Genomic DNA, 18,940 nt, shown 5'->3' with positions numbered 1-18,940 from the left:
GATAGGGATTTGAGAATCTGTTGACAGAGCCTCTTTAACCATCAATTGTGGAGATAATTATAAAAAAGTGACAACTAATGGCTGAAATAAAGCTTTGCTATTACCACAGCATTATCATGACGAATCATTGTGTAACAGATCCGAAGTAGTGAGACACATTCGCAGATTTCACCGCTATTAGGGTATGTGCACACACAAACGTCTGAAAATACGGAGCTGTTTTCAAGGGAAAACAGCTCCTGATTTTCAGACATTTTTTATTCAAAGTCACGTTTTTCGCTTCGTTTTTAACGGCCATTTTTGGAGCTCTTTTTCTATAGAGTCTATGAATCTTTCGACTGTTTACGGCCCTAAAAACAGCCGAAAATAGCCCGTGTGAACATACCCTTAGGCTGAACACTGGTTAACCTTTTGCGAGTCTGGATAAGTTAACATACAACCCCACAAATAAAGAGAAGCAAAATACATGTGTGTATACGTCTTCCCTAAGGACGAAAAAACACCTAAAAATATAAATGAGTTAATACTATAAAATACCCAAGAAGGGCTACTGAGATTAAGGAACAACCATTTCAGGAAATGCTGGTGTTTTGTGAAGGGATTTTGCATTGATTTGAGACAATATAAGCTTATTGCAACGTAAAAGGATACTGACCTTCAGCTGGCCGTCTATCATGACCAAAGAAGACGCGAGTCTCTGAGCTATTGATATAAGGTAATGGGAGCTGAGGCAAAGGACTGTCCGGAGACTGTTGACATACATTCTGAAGCAAAAGATAAAATACATAACTATAATCAGAAATCAACAGGATGTAAAGGGAACATAAATGAACAACTTCATACAATATTCTTTTCTACACACTGCAGCAACATACATAAAGGATCAAACCTGTGAATAATATAGGATAGAGCCCACAAGACGTGTAGGCAGAAGTCCCATACACCTTGCTTTACGTGAATACCACTTGTCTACACTATTTCTGCTGTTGCAGGCTGGACAATACTTTATGGGGGAAAAAAAAACAAAAAAAAAACGACCGTGTATTTGGCTCCCTCTGGTATTGAACATAATTAAAATCAGATAAATGTATTAACGGGGTATTCCAGTCATGTAAAACGGCTCTGCATTAAAGCTGTATTCCCAACTTAGACACTTATGGCAGAGGATATGCCATAAATGTCTGACAGCTCCTTCTCAGGATCAGTACAACATACGTACTACAATCTATTTACATTTTTACTTCACTTTTTATGTAGATACATTTTTTATGCGAACTCTTAACCCCTTCCCTCTTTAGCCACTTTTGACCTTCCTGACAGAGCCTCATTTTTCAAATCTGACATATTTCACTTTATGTGGTAATAACTCTGGAATGCTTTTACCTATCCAAGCGATTCTGAGATTGTTTTCTCGTGACACATTGGACTTTATGTTACTGGCAAAATTTGCTCGATATGTTCAGTATTTAATTGTGAAAAACACCAAAATTTAGCGGAAAATTGAAAAAATTTGCATTTTTCTCAACTTACATGTATCTGCTTGTAAGATAGGCAGTTATAATACACAAAATTTTTGCCAATTAACATCCCCCATATGTCTACATTAGATTGGCATCGTTTTTTGAACGTCCTTTTCTTTTTCTAGGACGTTACAAGGCTTTGAACTTTAGCAGCAATTTCTCACATTTTCAAGAAAATTTCAAAAGGCTATTTTTACAGGGGCCAGTTCAGTTGTGAAGTGGCTTTGAGGTCCTTATATATTAGAAACCCCCAAAAAGTCACCCCATTTTAAAAACTTCACCCCTCAAAGTATTCAAAACAGCATTTAGAAAATTTCTTAACCCTTTAGACTTTTCACAGGAATTAAAGCAAAGTAGAGGTGAAATTTACAAAATTTATTTGCAGAAATTAATGTTTAACCCCTTCCCTCTTTAGCCACTTTTGACCTTCCTGACAGAGCCTCATTTTTCAAATCTGACATGTTTCACTTTATGTGGTAATAACGTTGAAATGCTTTCACCTATCCGGGCGATTCTGAGATTGTTTTCTCGTGACACATCGGACTTTAAGATAGTGGTAAAATTTGGTCGATACATTCAGTATTTAATTGTGAAAAACACGAAAATATAGTGAAAAATTGCAAAAATTAGCATTTTTCTCAATTTAAATGTATCTGCTTGTAAGACAGGCAGTTATACCACACAAAATTGTTGCTAATTAACATCCCCCATATGTCTACTTTAGATTGGCATCGTTTTTTGAACATCCTTTTATTTTTCTATGACCTCACAAGGCTTAGAACTTTAGCAGCAATTTCTCACATTTTCAAGAAAATTTCAAAAGGCTATTTTTACAGGGGCCAGTTCAGTTGTGAAGTGGTTTTGAGGGCCTTATATATTAGAAACCCCCAAAAAGTCACCCCATTTTAAAAACTTCACCCCTCAAAGTATTCAAAACAGCATTTAGAAAATGTCTTAACCCTTTACACATTTCACAGGAATTAAAGCAAAGTAGAGGTGAAATTTACAAATTTCATATTTTTTTGCAGAAATAAATTTTTAATACAATTTTTTTTATAATACAGAAGGTTTTACCAGAGAAATGCAACTCAATATTTGTTGCCCAGTTTCTGCAGTTTTAGGAAATATCCCACATGTGGCCGTAGCGTGCTACTGGACTGAAGCACCGGCCTCAGAAGCAAAGGAGCACCTAGTGGATTTTGGGGCCTTATTTTTGTTAGAATATATTTTAGGCACCATGTCAGGTTTGAAGGGCTCTTGCGGTGCCAAAACAGTGAAAATCCCCCAAAAGTGACCCCATCTGGGAAACTAGACACCTCAAGGAAATTATCTAGGGGTGTAGTGAGCATTTTGACAGCACAGGTTTTTTACAGAAATTATTGGAAGTAGGCCGTGAAAATTAAAATCAACATTTCTTCAAAGAAAATGTAGGTTTAGCGATTTTTTTTCTCATTTCCACAAGGACTAAAGGAGAAAAAGCATCGCAAAATTTGTAAAGCAATTTCTCCCGAGTAAAACACTACCCCACATGTGGTAATAAATGGATATTTGGACACACGGCAGGGCTTAGAAGGGAAAGAGCGCCGTTTGGCTTTTGGAGCTCAAATTTAGCAGGAATGGTTTGAGAGGCGATGTCACATTTACAAAGCCCCTGAGGGGACAAAACAGTGGAAACCCCCCACAAGTGACCCCATTTCGGAAACTACACCCATTGAGGAAATTATCTAGGGGTATAGTGAGCGTTTTGACCCCACAGGTTTTTTGCATAAATTATTGGAAGTAGGCTGTGAAAATGATAATCTAAATTTTTTCAAAGAAAATGTAGGTTTAGCTAATTTATTCTCATTTCCAGAAGGACTGAAGGAGAAAAAGCACCACAAAATTTGTAAAGCAATTTCTCCCGAGTAAAACAATACCCCACATGTGGTAATAAACGGCTGTTTGGACACACGGCGGGGCTTAGAAGGGAAACAGCACTATTTGGCTTTTTGAGATCACATTTAGCAGGAATGGTTTGCGGAGGCCATGTCACATTTGCAAAGCCCCTGAGGGGACAAAACAATGAAAACGCCCAAAAAGGGACTCCATTTAGGAAACTACACCTCTTGAGGAATTCATCTAGGGGTGTAGTAAGCATTTTGACCCCACAGACGTTTCATAGATTTTATTAGAATTAGGCAGTGAAAATAAAAACAGTCCTTTTTCTTCAATAAGACGTAGCTTTAGCGCAAATTTTTTCATTTTCTCAACAAATAAAGGAAAAAAAGAACCCAAAATTTGTAAAGCAATTTCTCCCGAGTACGGCAATACCCCATATGTGGTCATAAACTGCTGTTTGGGCAAACGGCAGGGCTCAGAAGGAAAGGACCGCCATTTGGAGTGCAGATGTTGCTGGATTGGTTTCTGGGCGCCTGTGGGCCCAAAACAGTGGAAACCCCCCCAGAAGTGACCCCATTTTGGAAACGACACCCCTCAATGCATTTACCAAGGGGTGTAGTAAGCATTTTAACCCTGCAGGTGTTTTGTAGAAATTAGTGTTCACTCGATGTTGCAGAGTGAAAATGGGATTTTCTTCCATAGATATGCCAATATGTGGTGCCCGGCTTGTGCCACCATAACAAGACAGCCCTCTAATTATTATGCGGTGTTTCCCGGTTTTAGAAACACCCTACATGTGACCCTAATCTTTTGCCTGGACATTTGACCAGGCTCAGGAGTAAGAGAGTACCATGCGATATTGAGGCCTAATTTGGCGATTTACAAAGTACGGTATTGGTTCACAATTACAGAGGCTCTGATGTGAAATAATAAAAATAAACCCCTGAGTAGTGAACCTATTTGGAAACTGCACCCCTCAATGCATTTATTAAGGTGTGTAGTGAGCATTTCACCCCACAGGTCTTTTCCATAAAAATGTATATTTTTCCCTAGATATGCCATTTCAGTGGCAAATATGTCATGCCCAGCTTATGACACTGGAGACACACATCCCAAAAATTGTTAAAAGGGTTCTCCCGGGTGTGGCGATGCCATATATGTGGAAGGAAACTGCTGTTTGGGCACGCTGTAGGGTTCAGAGCGGAGGGAGCGCCATTTGGCTTTTGGAGAGCGGAGTTTGCTTGGTAGTAGTTTTGTTTGAGTATTGCTGGTGTTTCCGTTTATAATGTGGGGGTACATGTAAGCGGGGCAGAGTACATCAGGGGCAGTCAAGTGGTATAATAATGGGGTAAAAAAAACAATAAAATGATCCATAGATGTGCATTACGCTGTGAAGCAATCCTTTCTGCACAGGCCAGTGTCGCACTGATATATGGCATCCTTTCTTATGCCCCTTTTGGTCCACACTCCGCACCTTTGCAGTTTGGGGAATTTTGCTGGGAAGTGTTGTCCTGGTATAATACGGGCACCCTCGCTTCCAGCGGACATGTTTGGGCCCTCCCTTTCCTGGTTCCCTAATTTTAGGTCCTTGATAAATCGCCTCTTCAAACAACTGCATATTTTTTATTTCCTGACTTATTGGAGCCATAACTAATTTTATTTTTTCATAGACGTAGTTGTATGAGGGCTTTTTTTTGCGGGACAAGCTGTAGTTATTATTGGTACCATTTTGGAGTACATGCGACTTTTTGATCACCTTTTACCCTATTTTTTGGGAGGCCAGGTAAACAAAAAAACCGCAATTCTGGCATAGTTTTATTTAGTTTTTTTATACAGCGTTCACCATGCATTATAAATTACATGTTAACTTTATTCTGCGGGTCAGTACGATCCGGCGATACCTATTTTATAGGACTTTTTTATGTTTTGCAACTTTTTGCACAATAAAACTACTTTTGTAAAAATAATGTATTTTTTCTGTCGCCAAGTTGTGAGAACCATAACTTTTACATTTTTTTGTCAATGCAGCTGTATGGGTCTTGTTTTTTGCGAGACGAGCTATAGTTTTTATAGGTACCATTTTTGGAATACGTGCGACTTTTTGATCATTTTTTATTCCAATATTTATAGGTCACAGTGACCAAAAAACAGAAACTCTGGTATAGTTTTTCAAGTTTTTTTTTATGCATGCAATAAATATTATAATATTTTGATACCTCAGGTCGTTACGGTCGCAGCGATACCAAATACGTATGGTTTATTTATTTTTTTCAATGATAAAATGACTTGATAAAACGCAATCCCCCTTTAACTCTTATTTTATTACTTGCAACTTTTATTGTTTTCAAACTTATTTTTTTCACACTTTTTTTACACTTTTTCTCAAGTCCCTCTAGGGGACTTGAAGGTCCAGCTGTCAGATTTATTTTTTTCTAATACATTGCACTACCTACGTAATGCAATGTATTAGATCTGTCAGTTATTCAGACAGCAAGCCGATTAGGCTTCGCCTCCCGGCGGGGCCTAATCGGCTTCCGTAATGGCAGAGCAGGAGACCATTGTGGCTCCTGTTGCCATAGCGGCAGTCGCCAGTCCCGATTGCCTGTCAGGGCTGGCGATCTGCTAGTAACCGCTACGATGCAGCAATCGCTTTTGATTGCTGCATCGAAGGGGTTAATGGCAGGGATCGAAGCTAGCTCCGGTTCCTGCTGTTACATGTGGATGTCAGCTGTAACATACAGCTGACTTCCACCGCTGATGACGCTGGATCAGCTCCTGAGCCGGCGCCATCTTGTCGGCGGCTACGGAAGCCGATCAGGCTCCGCCGCCGGGCGGATCTTGACCGGTTTCCGTGCTAGGCAGACCGGGAGGACAGTATTAGGCCTCCGGTTGCCATTGTAGCCACCGGAACCCCGACAATTTCATTGCTGGGGTTCCGATGAGCTGCAAACACCTTAAGTGCAGCGATCACGTTTGAGCGCTGCACTTAAGGGGTTAATGGCGGGGATCGAAGCTAATTTCGGTCCCCACCATTACAGTCGGATGTCAGCTGTAAGATACCGCTGAGACCTGACTATGATGGCACCGGCTCAGAAACTTTTGGCGTATGGGTACGGCAAAATGCGAGAAGTCAATGCTTTCCATGACGTACCCATACGGCAAATGTCGGGAAGGGGTTAAAGGTTCACAAAAGGATATTCATGTCATAGGTTTCCCATCACAGAAAGCTGTAGTGGTAAAGACTATGAAAGTGTTAAACAAGCAACGTTGTCCCTTCATTCTCAAGATCGTGGAAGCCCCGACAGTTGGACAGCCATTATTCAGAAAGTGATGGCATGTCCTCGCGATATGCTATTACTTTGTGATGGGAAAAACGTTTTAGCATTATGCAAATTCAAAATAATATGTCAATGTATTTATACAGTATAATGTGCGACCAGTAAAGCTTTCATCATGGGACATGCTTCAGAGGGAATATGCAATCTAGGTGCTCAGTGATCTAATTTTTAGATTACGATGACCGACTGTGCTTTGATGGTGTGAAATGTTATTTGGTACATTAAAATGTGATTGTTTTTTGCTCTTTGCAAGTATGCCTGGCAGATCACCAAGCTGGTTTCTTTCACAGAAAGTGATGTTTGTATAGTATGCTCCACACAGATTTCCTTTTGCTCCTATTTCAATACATTGTGAATACTCGTAACAAGTGACTGGTGGACCACAAGAACGGCAAAAATTAAAAAAAAATTCCACCTGGCTCCGGAAGGATAATTTCCGAGTTCGCCAACTCCTGGCAGACTCCCAAAGTGCTCGGCTCTTTGACAACTGGCACTCTTCCACACATCTTTTGGCCTGGTCCTAAGATACTTTATAGCAGAGTGTCCGAAACTTTTCTTGTCGTATCACAGGATGGCAACTAAAAGACGATCTGCATGGTCCCTTCATTCAGTTAATCGTCAGGGGGGCCAAGAGTCTAACCCTCATCGATCGGATATTTATAGGCTATTATTAGTCTTGGAAATCCTGTTTAATACCACCAAATGATAAACACCTCCCTTATGGAAATTCACACAATCCCAGTCTTTGTAACAAGAATGTGCACATGGAGCGACTTACCAGCTCAGAGTAGACAAAACCTGGTTCTAGTAGACCAGACTTCATAGCTCGGATGACTATTGCTCCCTCCCAGCTTCAGAGGATCCTTTATGAGTGCAATCTGGACTTGTGTCTGGATACCCCCATTTCTTGTGAGTACAGCCTTTCAAAATTTACTTATGCCCCATCCCCCTCTTTTTTTTCTTTCATTAATTTCTGTCTTTCTTCTCTGCCCTTTGCGATTTTGACAGATTTTCTTGTGCCCAAATTTCCTCCCTCGGTTTCTTTCTGGACTTGATTTGAATTTGATCTATGGTGTGATGGCTCATTTCAGGTCACGGACTGCCTCTTCAGATTTTTCTATTGGTTTCTCCACAGCGCTATATGCTTTTAGTTTCACGTTTAATCTACTATTTATAATTATCATTTCGGAATTTGCAATTAACTTTAAATGCATTCTTGCAAATAGAACCATAAATGCTTTGTAAATGAAGATTTACCTTATAAACAAAGAGGTACTCCCGGAGAAAGGTTCCTTGTTGTGACGCTGGCTGTTTGCTGTCATTAATTAAAATATGCCTAAAAGCAGATACAGCATTGTCCAGTTGCCGCAGTGTAACAGACTGACGGCCAATGGTAAAATTAATGTGGTCCTCAGCCAATGACCAGCCTTTTCCTTTATACACTTGCATTGCCTGGCAATAACACCTAAGGGCGTGTTTTTTCTGGGCATAAGAAATAAGACAAAAAATTAGAAAACTAGGGAAAAAATAAGAAACTTCACTCAAAAATCATATTGTAACATTTTGCTAACTATATATTTTTTATTAAATCCTAATATTTCCAACATTTGCACTCGCTTTTCGGAAGTCCTGAACGTAAAAGAAAACGGTTTCCTGTAAATGTCATTCCTGGGACAACAGCTTGACTCGTTAGTCTTTTTTTTTTTTTTTTTAAAGTTCGTATTCTTGTAAGGCTCTTTTCTCGTCTGCGTCGGGAGCTCCTTTAGGAGCGTCCGTAGCAGATTCTGTAGCTTTTCCCGGACAAAATAGTGCAGCATTCTACGCTACTCTGTCCAGCATAATGTATCAGGCATGTACTGAGCCTAGAGGTGAGCAGCCATAAAAAAAAAACACAAAAAAAAAAAAAAAAAAAAAAACATTCTTGCAACTTTCCTTCATCCAGTCCCCAAGTTGCAGACTTCTTGTGCCAGCCTATAACCTGTGCTACAAACAAGTTTAAAAGAGGCCACAAGGATTTACATTTTCTTTTAACTGTCCCTTTGTCAGTCATAGTAAAGGAAAATGATCCTTTTAACACCGACTGAAAGTTTCCAGGCTTAAAACACATTTTCAGGTCATGTCTTTCATGTACTCACCTGGCCTGCTTTACTAAAACGATGGCCTGCCAGAATCATGTGGAAAGCAAACTTCCTCACCATAGGACTCTTCATGTTGATAAAGCAATGAGCGCCTTGCTCAAGAAGGAGTGCACTCCGAAGATCTGAATCCTATAGTCAAGAAAATAGTAAAATATATATCACTTTAAAAATATTAGTCACGCTGTATATCCCTTGATATGCAAGTAAAGTTTTACTACCTAAATTGAAAATTATAACCCACTATAAAAAGAATGGCGCTGCTAAAGTGGTAGGGCAGAAGCTTAATTTCACCTAATCCCCATAGTTAATGAAGAGGTTTATTTTTTTAGAACTCACAGCCTGAAATATTCAGACAAACATACTTTGTTGGATGAGTGATGGGATCAGTGGTTAATGACCGAATGAAAATGAATAATAAATGAAAATAACCTAACAGAGCGATGAACGTGCACCAGCTGCGCCTGTGTATCATGTGTTAGGGCATGCCCCCACGTGGCGGATTTCCTCCGCAACTGTCCGCATCAATGCCGCACCTAATCCGGGTTGCGGATTACGGCTGCGGATCTGCCCAAAATGTGCAGTAAATTGATGCGGACTAGCTGCTGCGGACTGCTGAAAAAGTGCTTCCCTTCTCTCTATCCGTGCAGGATAGAGAGAAGGGACAGCACTTTCCCTAGTGAAAGTAAACGAATTTCATACTTACCGGCCGTTGTCTTGGTGACGCGTCCCTCTTTCGGCATCCAGCCCTACCTCCCTGGATGACGCGGCAGTCCATGTGACCGCTGCAGCCTGTGATTGGCTGCAGCCGTCACTTGGACTGAAACGTCATCCTGGGAAGCCGGACTGGAGACAGAAGCAGGGAGTTCTCGGTAAGTATGAACTTCTATTTTTTTTACAGGTTGATGTACATTGTGATCGGAAGTCACTATCCAGGGTGCAGAAACAGTTACTGCCGATCGCTTAACTCTTTCAGCACCCTGGACAGTGACTATTTACTGACGTCTCCTAGCAACGCTCCCGTAATTCCGGGAGCCCCATTGACTTCCTCAGTCTGGCTGTAGACCTAGAAATACATAGGTCCAGCCAGAATGAAGAAATGTCATGTTAAAAAAGCAAGACGCATCCGCAGCACACAACATGTGCATGACAGCTGCGGACTTCATTGCGGAATTTAGAATCTCCATTGAAGTCAATGGAGAAATTCCGCCATGAGTCCGCAACCAGTCCGCCACTGCTCCGCAACAGACAGAGCATGCTGCGGACACCAAATTCCGCTCCGCAGCCTATGCTCCGCAGCGGAATTTTACACATCGTCTAAACGAACACTTCTAAATTTAAGTGGAAGTCAATGGAGAAACGGCTCCGCTGCGGATTAACGCTGCGGAGTGTCCGCAGCGGAATTCAAGTGAAATTCCGCCACGTGTGAACCCAGCCTAACTCTGAAGCTAAACACGGCTCGCCTTCTCGCACTATTCTAGGCCAACAATGCAGACAGTAAACAGAGCCAGACAATTTTACTTAGGTACCAAAAATGTACTATTGTTTAGTTTTGTAGTATTTCCAAAAGAGGTTTGGAGCAGGGTTGCCAAGTCTTCTGTACCCAGCAAAGAGGTGGTTGTACTTCACCAGTCGCTCAATTATATGTATAGCGAATGGTGATATGGGAAGAGGCCAGTATACCAACTTGAATGTTCCTAAATCCTCCCTAACACTAGAACAGAAAGCAGTAGAGCAAGTGGGGCCACCCCAGTGCAGGAAATGGGGGGCTTGGCTCATATCAATATGCCATAAGCATGAGGGTATTAACCCCTGCCCGATATTTGATGTATCCATAAGTCATAGGCGGGTAGGGGGAAGTACAGAACAGGCTCACGGAATGAACCCGCTCCATACGATGCGGATGTCGGCTGTATGTTACAGCCGACACTTCACAGTAACGAGCGGGATCGCACTCGAGCGTGATCCCACTAGTTTAACCCGTTAAATGCCATGGTCAATAGTGGCCGCAGCATTTAAATAGTTAGAAAGAGCGGGCGACCACCTCTAGCAGCTAATCGCGTCCCCGCAATGCAATCGCGGGGTGGTGATTGTTGCTATCGCTGCCTGGAGTCCTAATGAAGGCCCCCAGGTCCGCCATCTTTGCGCTCCTACTAAGCCCTGCCTCTAGTATTGCAGTATATAGTGCAAGCGATCCAACGATCGCTGGTTGAAGTCCCCTAGGGGGACTAATAAAAAATGAAAAAATTAGTAACAATTTTTTTTTATTTCTTTTTAAAAAGTTCAAAAAACCTCCCTTTTCCCATTTCCCCCCTAGAGCATAGTAAAAAAATATAATTGTAATTGGTATCGCTGCATCCGTAAAAGTCTAAACTATTACAATATATCATTATGTAACCCGCACGGTGTACTCTGTAAAAAAAATAATAAAAATTGTAAATGGCAGAATCGCTATTTTTTGGTCACCTCATCTCCCACAAAAAAGAGAATAAAAAGTGATCAAAACGTTGCATGTACCCCAACATGGTATCATTAAAAAGTACAGCTTATACCGCTAAAAATAAGCCCTCATACCACTTAATCGACGGAAAAATAAAAAAAAGTTATGGCTCTCAGAATTTGGCGACACAAAATAAACTTAAAACACTTAAAACTACATATATTTGGTATCGCCGTAATCGTATTGACCCGCAGAATAAAGTTAACATGTTGTTTTAATTGCACAGTGACTTCCGTAAAAACGAAGCGCAAAAAAAACAATGGAGGAATCGCTGTTTTTTTAATTTTCTACCCAACAAATAATTTTTTCCCTGTTTCCAAGTACATTATATGGCACAATAAATAGCGCTACGAAAAACTACAACTCGTCCTGCAAAAATCAAGCCCTCATAGGACTATATGGACCGAAAAATAAAAAAGTTATGGCTTTTGGAAGGTGGGGAGGAAAAAATTTAATTGAAAATCTGAAAAATGGCTCCGGCGGGAAGGGGTTAAGAATCGATGGGAACGAAGACAAGCAAGTTTTGCTTTTAGCATAGAAATTAAGCCAGGATTTGACAGCAATAATACCCAGGCGGAAACATTGTATAGGCGTTAAGGTTACAGTATTTTGGTTAGATTTAAAAAACTATTAAAGAGGTTTTTCGGAGTTAAATGTTTATAATGTCTCTGATTACTCTCCTATAACACACGTCAAATTGACTTCCATTTCCTAAAGTGTTTCCCTTCTCTACTCTCCCTGCTCGTCACGTGACTTGTGATGTCACTTTTTTCATCCTCCAGTTTCGTGCCATGTACCAATCACATGGTCTTGGACCCTATAGTTCTAGCTCGGTATATGGCTCGTCATTGGTGACATTTCATTCCACAGCTATGCAGGCGCACTCCCGATTTTACAGAGAGGACCGAGCTTCCCAGCTACTTTCACAATGCGATTCCCAGCTGTTTATGACACATGAAACTTCATTCATTCTGCTGCGCTTCCCCTGACTGCTATATTAGGAGATTCCGATCTAGCCAGGCAGATTACAGACTCCCATCCCCCTGTTCACCCAATCCAAGTGTTCTTTTCAGTCTGAACACAACGTTGATATCATTCAGGTGTAAATTTTATGTTTGTTGACCTTCTAAACTTATTACAATTAGTCTGTATTTGGCACTCTTCTTGTTCGCTTGTTATTTAATGCACGTATTTACTGGACTCAGGATGTTGCAGTGCCAAGAGCAGATACAAAGGATGCAAACGGAAGGATGCTAACGTTAAGTAAGGATTGGAAAATTGGGAGGGTGGGGGGCGCGACATATTTTACCATGGTTGCTGGAATGAATTTTGGACTCCGGCGTGGACGAGCATGAAAGATACTAAAGGGAGGAGCCTAATGCAGTAATGTAGTCTCAGCAGGTAGCGGAGTAAACAAAGACGACACGAAATGGATGTAAACAAACGGACTGCAACGTGAGATACTGCCTGCATGTTGTCTACATATCGGGAAATGAATTTGAGATATTTTTTATTTTTTTTTATTGTGGGGGAACTCTGAAAACCCCTTTAAAGAGGCTCTGTCACCAGATTTTGCAACCCCTATCTGCTATTGCAGCAGATAGGCGCTGCAATGTAGATTACAGTAACGTTTTTATTTTAAAAAAACGAGCATTTTTGGCCAAGTTATGACCATTTTTGTATTTATGTAAATGAGGCTTGCAAAAGTCCAACTGGGCGTGTTTACAGTAAAAGTACAACTGGGCGTGTATTATGTGCGTACATCGGGGCGTTTTTACTACTTTTACTAGCTGAGCGTTGTGTATAGAAGTATCATCCACTTCTCTTCACAACGCCCAGCTTCTGGCAGTGCAGACACAGCCGTGTTCTCGAGAGATCACGCTGTGACGTCACTCACTTCCTGCCCCAGGTCCTGCATCGTGTCAGACGAGCGAGGACACATCGGCACCAGAGGCTACAGTGGATTCTGCAGCAGCATCAGCGTTTGCAGGTAAGTCGATGTAGCTACTTACCTGCAAACGCTGATGCTGCTGCAGAATCAACTGTAGCCTCTGGTGCCGATGTGGCCGACACGATGCAGGACCTGGGGCAGGAAGTGAGTGACGTCACAGCGTGATCTCTCGAGAACACGCTGTGTGTCTGCACTGCCAGAAGCTGGGTGTTAACGAACAGAAGTGGATGATGCTGATTCGTCAGCATCAGACACTCCCATTCCTAACGCCCAGCTAGTAAAAGAAGTAAAAACGCCCCGATGTACGCACATAATACACGCCCAGTTGGACTTTTACTTTAAACACGCCAACTTGGACTTTAGCAAGCCTCATTTGCATAAATACAAAAATGGTCATAACTTGGCCAAAAATGCTCGTTTTTTTAAAGTAAAAAAGTTACTGTAATCTCCATTGCAGCGCCTATCTGCTGCAATAGCAGATAGGGGTTGCAAAATCTGGTGACAGAGCCTCTTTAAGCATAGCTATAGTAATCCTTAAATGTACTCACCTCACTTGTAAGACGGATCAAAAGGCTAGCAGATTCAGAAAATTTCCCCTGACTTTTTAATATTTCAGCACTCAACAGGACGCACCTTTCCGCCAGAGCCATACTCCTACAGCAAAATGAAATATGTAATTAAAAAAACAAACACTGCTGGAAACTTCAGACTGCTTTGTTTTACAACTGGGTTGAACAATATAAAATTTATCAGAATGACTTAAAAAGTTCCCTATATGTCACACTTATAAAGTTATTCGTGCACATTACAGCTTTCCCTATGTAAAAGTATTCATTTATTTAAAGAATTAATTCTGCCACTAAGGCCTCAAGCACACGATCTTAGTGGTTTTGCAAGCCACCAAACCACAGATCCGTTGCGGTCCATTTGCCTACGAAAAACAAAAAGTTTTTTTGTGCATCCATGGGTCAAAAAAAATAAATTGATAATCACCAGTTTGTGAAGCCGCAAATTCGGACCATAAAATCACGTGTCACGAGTTTTTGCGGCCCGGATTTGTGGCCCCCACAGGGATCTGAATACCACAGTGGTGTGCATGGGGCCATAGAAATTAATGGGTCCGCAATTTATATGCAAAATGCAGATAAATTGCGGACACAAAGGCACGGTCGTGTGCATGAGGCCTAAATCCTAAGTTTCATCTAAGTGAATTTGTGATGTTAGCCTTGTGCTTGAATCTAGAGCTTTGAAAAATGCAATGCAGATTTACAAGAGGTTGTTGGAACCAGACACCCTCTGTAGGGCATGTTCACAAGCAGCAGATTTGTTGTAGAAATTTCTGCAACTGAAAAATCTGTTCCATACATTTGAATGGGGATGTTTGTCCAGCGTTTGATTTTTACAAAACCCATTCAGATATATTTTTTAAGTTGCAGAAATTTCTTTAACAAACCTGTTGCATGTAAACTCTTGAGAGTTTTACGCAGGATGATTATTGGGCAGACGAGCGTTCATATAACACTTGTTGCCGAGAATTGCCCTGTGTAAACAGGGGAACGATCAGCAGATGAACGAGCAAACACTCAATCATCTGCTGGTCGTATCGTTTTAAAAAAGTGAAATGTTATCGTTGTTGGCAGCCCATCCCCGACACTCTGCTGACATGATAGAAATGTATGGGGATGAGCGATAGGAGTAACGACCATGTGACAGGAGCAAACGAGCGCCGATCGACAATGTCTCGTGGATCGGCGCTCGCTGCATTGGCCAGTTATCGGTCGGTGTAAAAGGACCTTTAGTTGCAATCGGACTAAACGGTGCCAGTTCACGTGCCCTTTGCTAGTATAATCGGAATACTGGAAAATCAGAGATTTTGTATCAGTCACACAAGGTACCTGGGACCACTGCAGTAATACAAGGAATATCTGTTATTTAGTTTCACAGTGAAAACGAACAAAAAATGTCCTGCAGAGTCCGTGTCTTACTTGCATATATCCCTGTACGTCTGGATTGCAGTGTCCATGTAATGAGCTGGGTACGGCCTGGGAGCACCTGGCTGCAGAAAAGCAGATACCGCAGCCATTTCCTGAAAAAAGAAAGAATATCAAATAAGGGTATCTAACGCTTACACACAAGATGAAGAGCTGCCAGAAAGTGAGTTTTTTTTTTTTATAAATGTAGCTTTTTAGTGTTTCAGGATATACAAAAGCATGGTTTTGGTCTGTTACATCATTATAGTGATCTAGCAGTACAGTTAGAAAATTTAGCGGACATGGATTCACGGTTCGTAGGTTCTGACTGTTGTACAAATACACGGTGGGCTGATAGAGAAGTGGAAAAGGACTATGGGGTGTAGAGTGTAAGAGGGGAGCCATACCACATACCCCACACCAGGTAACATTGTCTTTGACAGCCCCTACCTTTTATATAATTTACGGTTGAACGGAACTATAGGCTTAACTAGAACTCTCCACATGGAAAGAGGGTGAGGATCTACGTTACATCCAATGCAGAACTGCTGCTTTTTCTGTCCAGAAATAAGATTTCACAAAGGAATAGTCTCAGATGGTATTGGAAAATATCTTCCTCGAGAACCCCAAATAAGCAAACTTCTGAGCTATGGGGTATTGGTAGGTTTAGAACCTCAGGAGGAAATCCGTGACCTCTTTGAAACAGCTTCCAAATCTTTAAGCATTAGACATTTGAAAGAGACAAGCAGGTTCCCAAGGCACTGACGTTTTTTATTTAAATTAACCTTTATTCCCGTTTAGTGTAAAAAGGCAACGATTCTGCCTTGCAATATCAGTATTTCAGCTTGAAAAAGTCCCTGCGAGCCCAAAGTGTTGTCTTTTTACACTATGCCTGAATAAAGGTTACGTTTAATCAAATATGCTGGTGCCTTGAGAGCCGGCTCCTGGTCCCGGGGAGCTACATTGCTTTTCATAATTGTTTGAATAAGACATTTCTTACACTGCCGCAATATGGTTAATAAAACATACAAAAAATAAAAACAGGAAGTGTAATCCTATTATAATTCTATAGCAAATAAAACCATTGCAGAACAATTGAATCCAATATGTAATGTGCTGCATACCAGCGCGCCTGCAGCATAAAGCATTGCTTGGTCATTCAGGAAGTCCTTTTTTGCAGTGTGATAGCAGCTATAGGCCAAGTCATAATGTTGCACCAAAAAACACAAGTCGGCCATTTTCCTAATCTGAAGTTCAGGAGCCTCTGGTGGATATCTAACACACAGACACAACACAAATGTCAAAAGATCAACTCAATAGATTAATGACTATTATATTCTCAAATTCAACACGTACCAAACTTGGTTAAAAAAAAGAAAAAATATTAATCTATACAAGGTTCGAACTTAAAATAGGCACAGTAAGAATATCCACTTATGTGAGTTACTAGAAACGCTCACTTATTTTTCTCCCAAAAGCAAAAGCAACAAGATTAAATCAATACAGTTCATCAACTTCTTAGGCTATGTTCAAATCTGCGTCAGGGCTCCGTTCCGTCTGAGTTTTCCGTCTGAACGGAGCCTTGACTGACACAAACGGAAACCATAGGTTTCCGTTTCCTCCACCATTAATTTCAACTACTATCGACTACGGTATTCATCCAGTCAAAACGACGGAACCCTTGCACAACGGAGACAAACGGAAACCATTGGCACCGGATCCGTCACCATTGAAATCAATGGTTATGGAAACGGAAATCTATAGTTTCAGTTTGTCAGTCAGGGCTTAGTTCCGACGGAAAGCTCCGACAGAACGGAGCCGTGACGTAGATGTGAACGAAGCCGTAGAGAGTTCTCTTTATCACGATGCCATCGCAAAAACATTTCAAGGGAGATTTTAGGACATGTCATTAGTCAAATTGAGGGGGGTATGAATTTCAAGAACAAGGAGGTCCTGTAGTAATTTGCTTATCTCCTATTCAAATAGCAACTTAACTGTTGCAAACTGAGTGGTTGTACACGGTGAACAGCTCGTACAATCTAAATTGAGCTAATCTCAAAGACCCATGCCAGGGATGCTGATGGAACTATTTATTAAGGATATGACATTTGTGAGAAGTTGTGCTACAGGCACAAAGGGCTGAGCCGAGCATGCATGTGTATGGGGTAGTTGGGAGGAATAGCTGTCTGCCAAACGAGCAGTTGGCCAACAGCTATCTAAAATATATGGCCAGCCTTAGTAGCCAACAATGTCCAACACCAAGCCACAATACATATATTTAAGTTTCAGCTGCCAATGCACCGTGCACCAAAAACGCAAATATATGTGGTCCTCATTAAAGAGGCTCTGTCACCACATTATAAGTGGCCTATATTGTACATGATGTGAGCGGCGCTGTAATGTAGATTACAGCAGTGTTTTTTTTATTTAGAAAAACGATCATTTTTGACGGAGTTATGACCTATATTAGCTTTATGCTAATGAGTTTCTCAGTGGACAACTGGGCGTTTTACACTATATGGCCAAGTGGGCGTTGTGGAGAGAAGTGTATGACGCTGACCAATCAGTGAACAATCAGCGTCATACACTTCTCTCCATTCATTTACACAGCACTGGCGATATAGCTATATCGCTATGTGCAGCCACATAAACACACTATAACGTTACTGCAGTGTCCTGACTATGAACATACATTACCTCCAGCCGGGACGGGAGGTGTATTCAGAATCCTGACACTTCTCTACACTTCTCTGTGATTTACAGCATAGCAGGCGTAGTCTCGTGAGATTACGCTGTAAACTGTCATTTACAGCGAGATCTCGCTGTGCTGTAGTCTCACACAGATGCTACAGAATTCTGAATACACATCCCGTCCTGGCTGGAGGTAATGTATATTCAGAATTCTGTCACTTCTGTACCGTCTCTGTGAGATTTGCAGCAAGGCAAGCGTAATCTCGTTTGAAATGACAGGTTACATCGTAATCTCGCGAGATTACACTTGCCTTGCTGTAAATCTCACAGAGACGCTACAGAAGTGACAGGATTCTGAATAGACCTCTCGTCCTGGCTGGAGGTAATGTATATTCATTGTCATGACACTGCAGTAATGTTATAGTGTGGTTATGTGGCTGATCATAGCGATATAGCTATATCGCTATGTGCTGTGTAAATGAATGGAGAGAAATGTATGACGCTGATTGGTCACTGATTGGTCAGCATCATACACTTCTCTCCACAACGCCCACTTGGCCATATAGTAAAATACGCCCACTTGTCCATTGAGAAACTCATTAGCATAAAGCTAAAATAGGTCATAACTCCATCAAAAATGAAAGTTTTTCTAAATAAAAAAACACTGCTGTAATCTACATTACAGTGCCGATCATATTATGTAGAAGATAGGCCACTTATAATGTGGTGATAGAGCCTATTTAATGGCAGATTGCGCCGTTAATTATTTTAAAAAGTATTACAGTGAGGACTTACAACAATCCTGAGGTATTCTTCAGCTCATTAACGCTCTTCTCAGGTACTTTACCACCAGTAAACCACTTCTTTGTGGCAGAAAGCAATGAACGACTCAGGCCTTTTCTAGATATCAACTGAAATAGAAACAACTGACATTATTGACCTTTATAGTGTTTTGCG

General features: G+C 41.2%; 1 protein-coding gene across 2 annotated transcripts in view; it reads right to left on the bottom strand.

The window, feature by feature from the left end:
• TRAPPC8 (trafficking protein particle complex subunit 8) overlaps window positions 1-18,940 on the bottom strand; it is a 112,755-nt gene that overhangs the window by 59,463 nt on the left and 34,352 nt on the right. For both annotated transcript variants that reach the window (XM_075826308.1, XM_075826309.1), the window contains 7 exons: window positions 18,779-18,894; window positions 16,417-16,567; window positions 15,308-15,408; window positions 13,871-13,976; window positions 8,872-9,003; window positions 7,994-8,218; window positions 656-764 (listed from right to left, as the gene is read on the bottom strand). In XM_075826308.1, coding sequence (XP_075682423.1) covers window positions 656-764; window positions 7,994-8,218; window positions 8,872-9,003; window positions 13,871-13,976; window positions 15,308-15,408; window positions 16,417-16,567; window positions 18,779-18,894 — 940 coding nt within the window. The remainder of the gene's footprint in view (window positions 1-655; window positions 765-7,993; window positions 8,219-8,871; window positions 9,004-13,870; window positions 13,977-15,307; window positions 15,409-16,416; window positions 16,568-18,778; window positions 18,895-18,940) is intronic.

This window comes from Rhinoderma darwinii, chromosome 5 (genome assembly GCF_050947455.1).
Source record: "Rhinoderma darwinii isolate aRhiDar2 chromosome 5, aRhiDar2.hap1, whole genome shotgun sequence".
NCBI lineage: Eukaryota > Metazoa > Chordata > Amphibia > Anura > Rhinodermatidae > Rhinoderma > Rhinoderma darwinii.
This window is presented reverse-complemented; position numbering and strand designations above follow the sequence as displayed.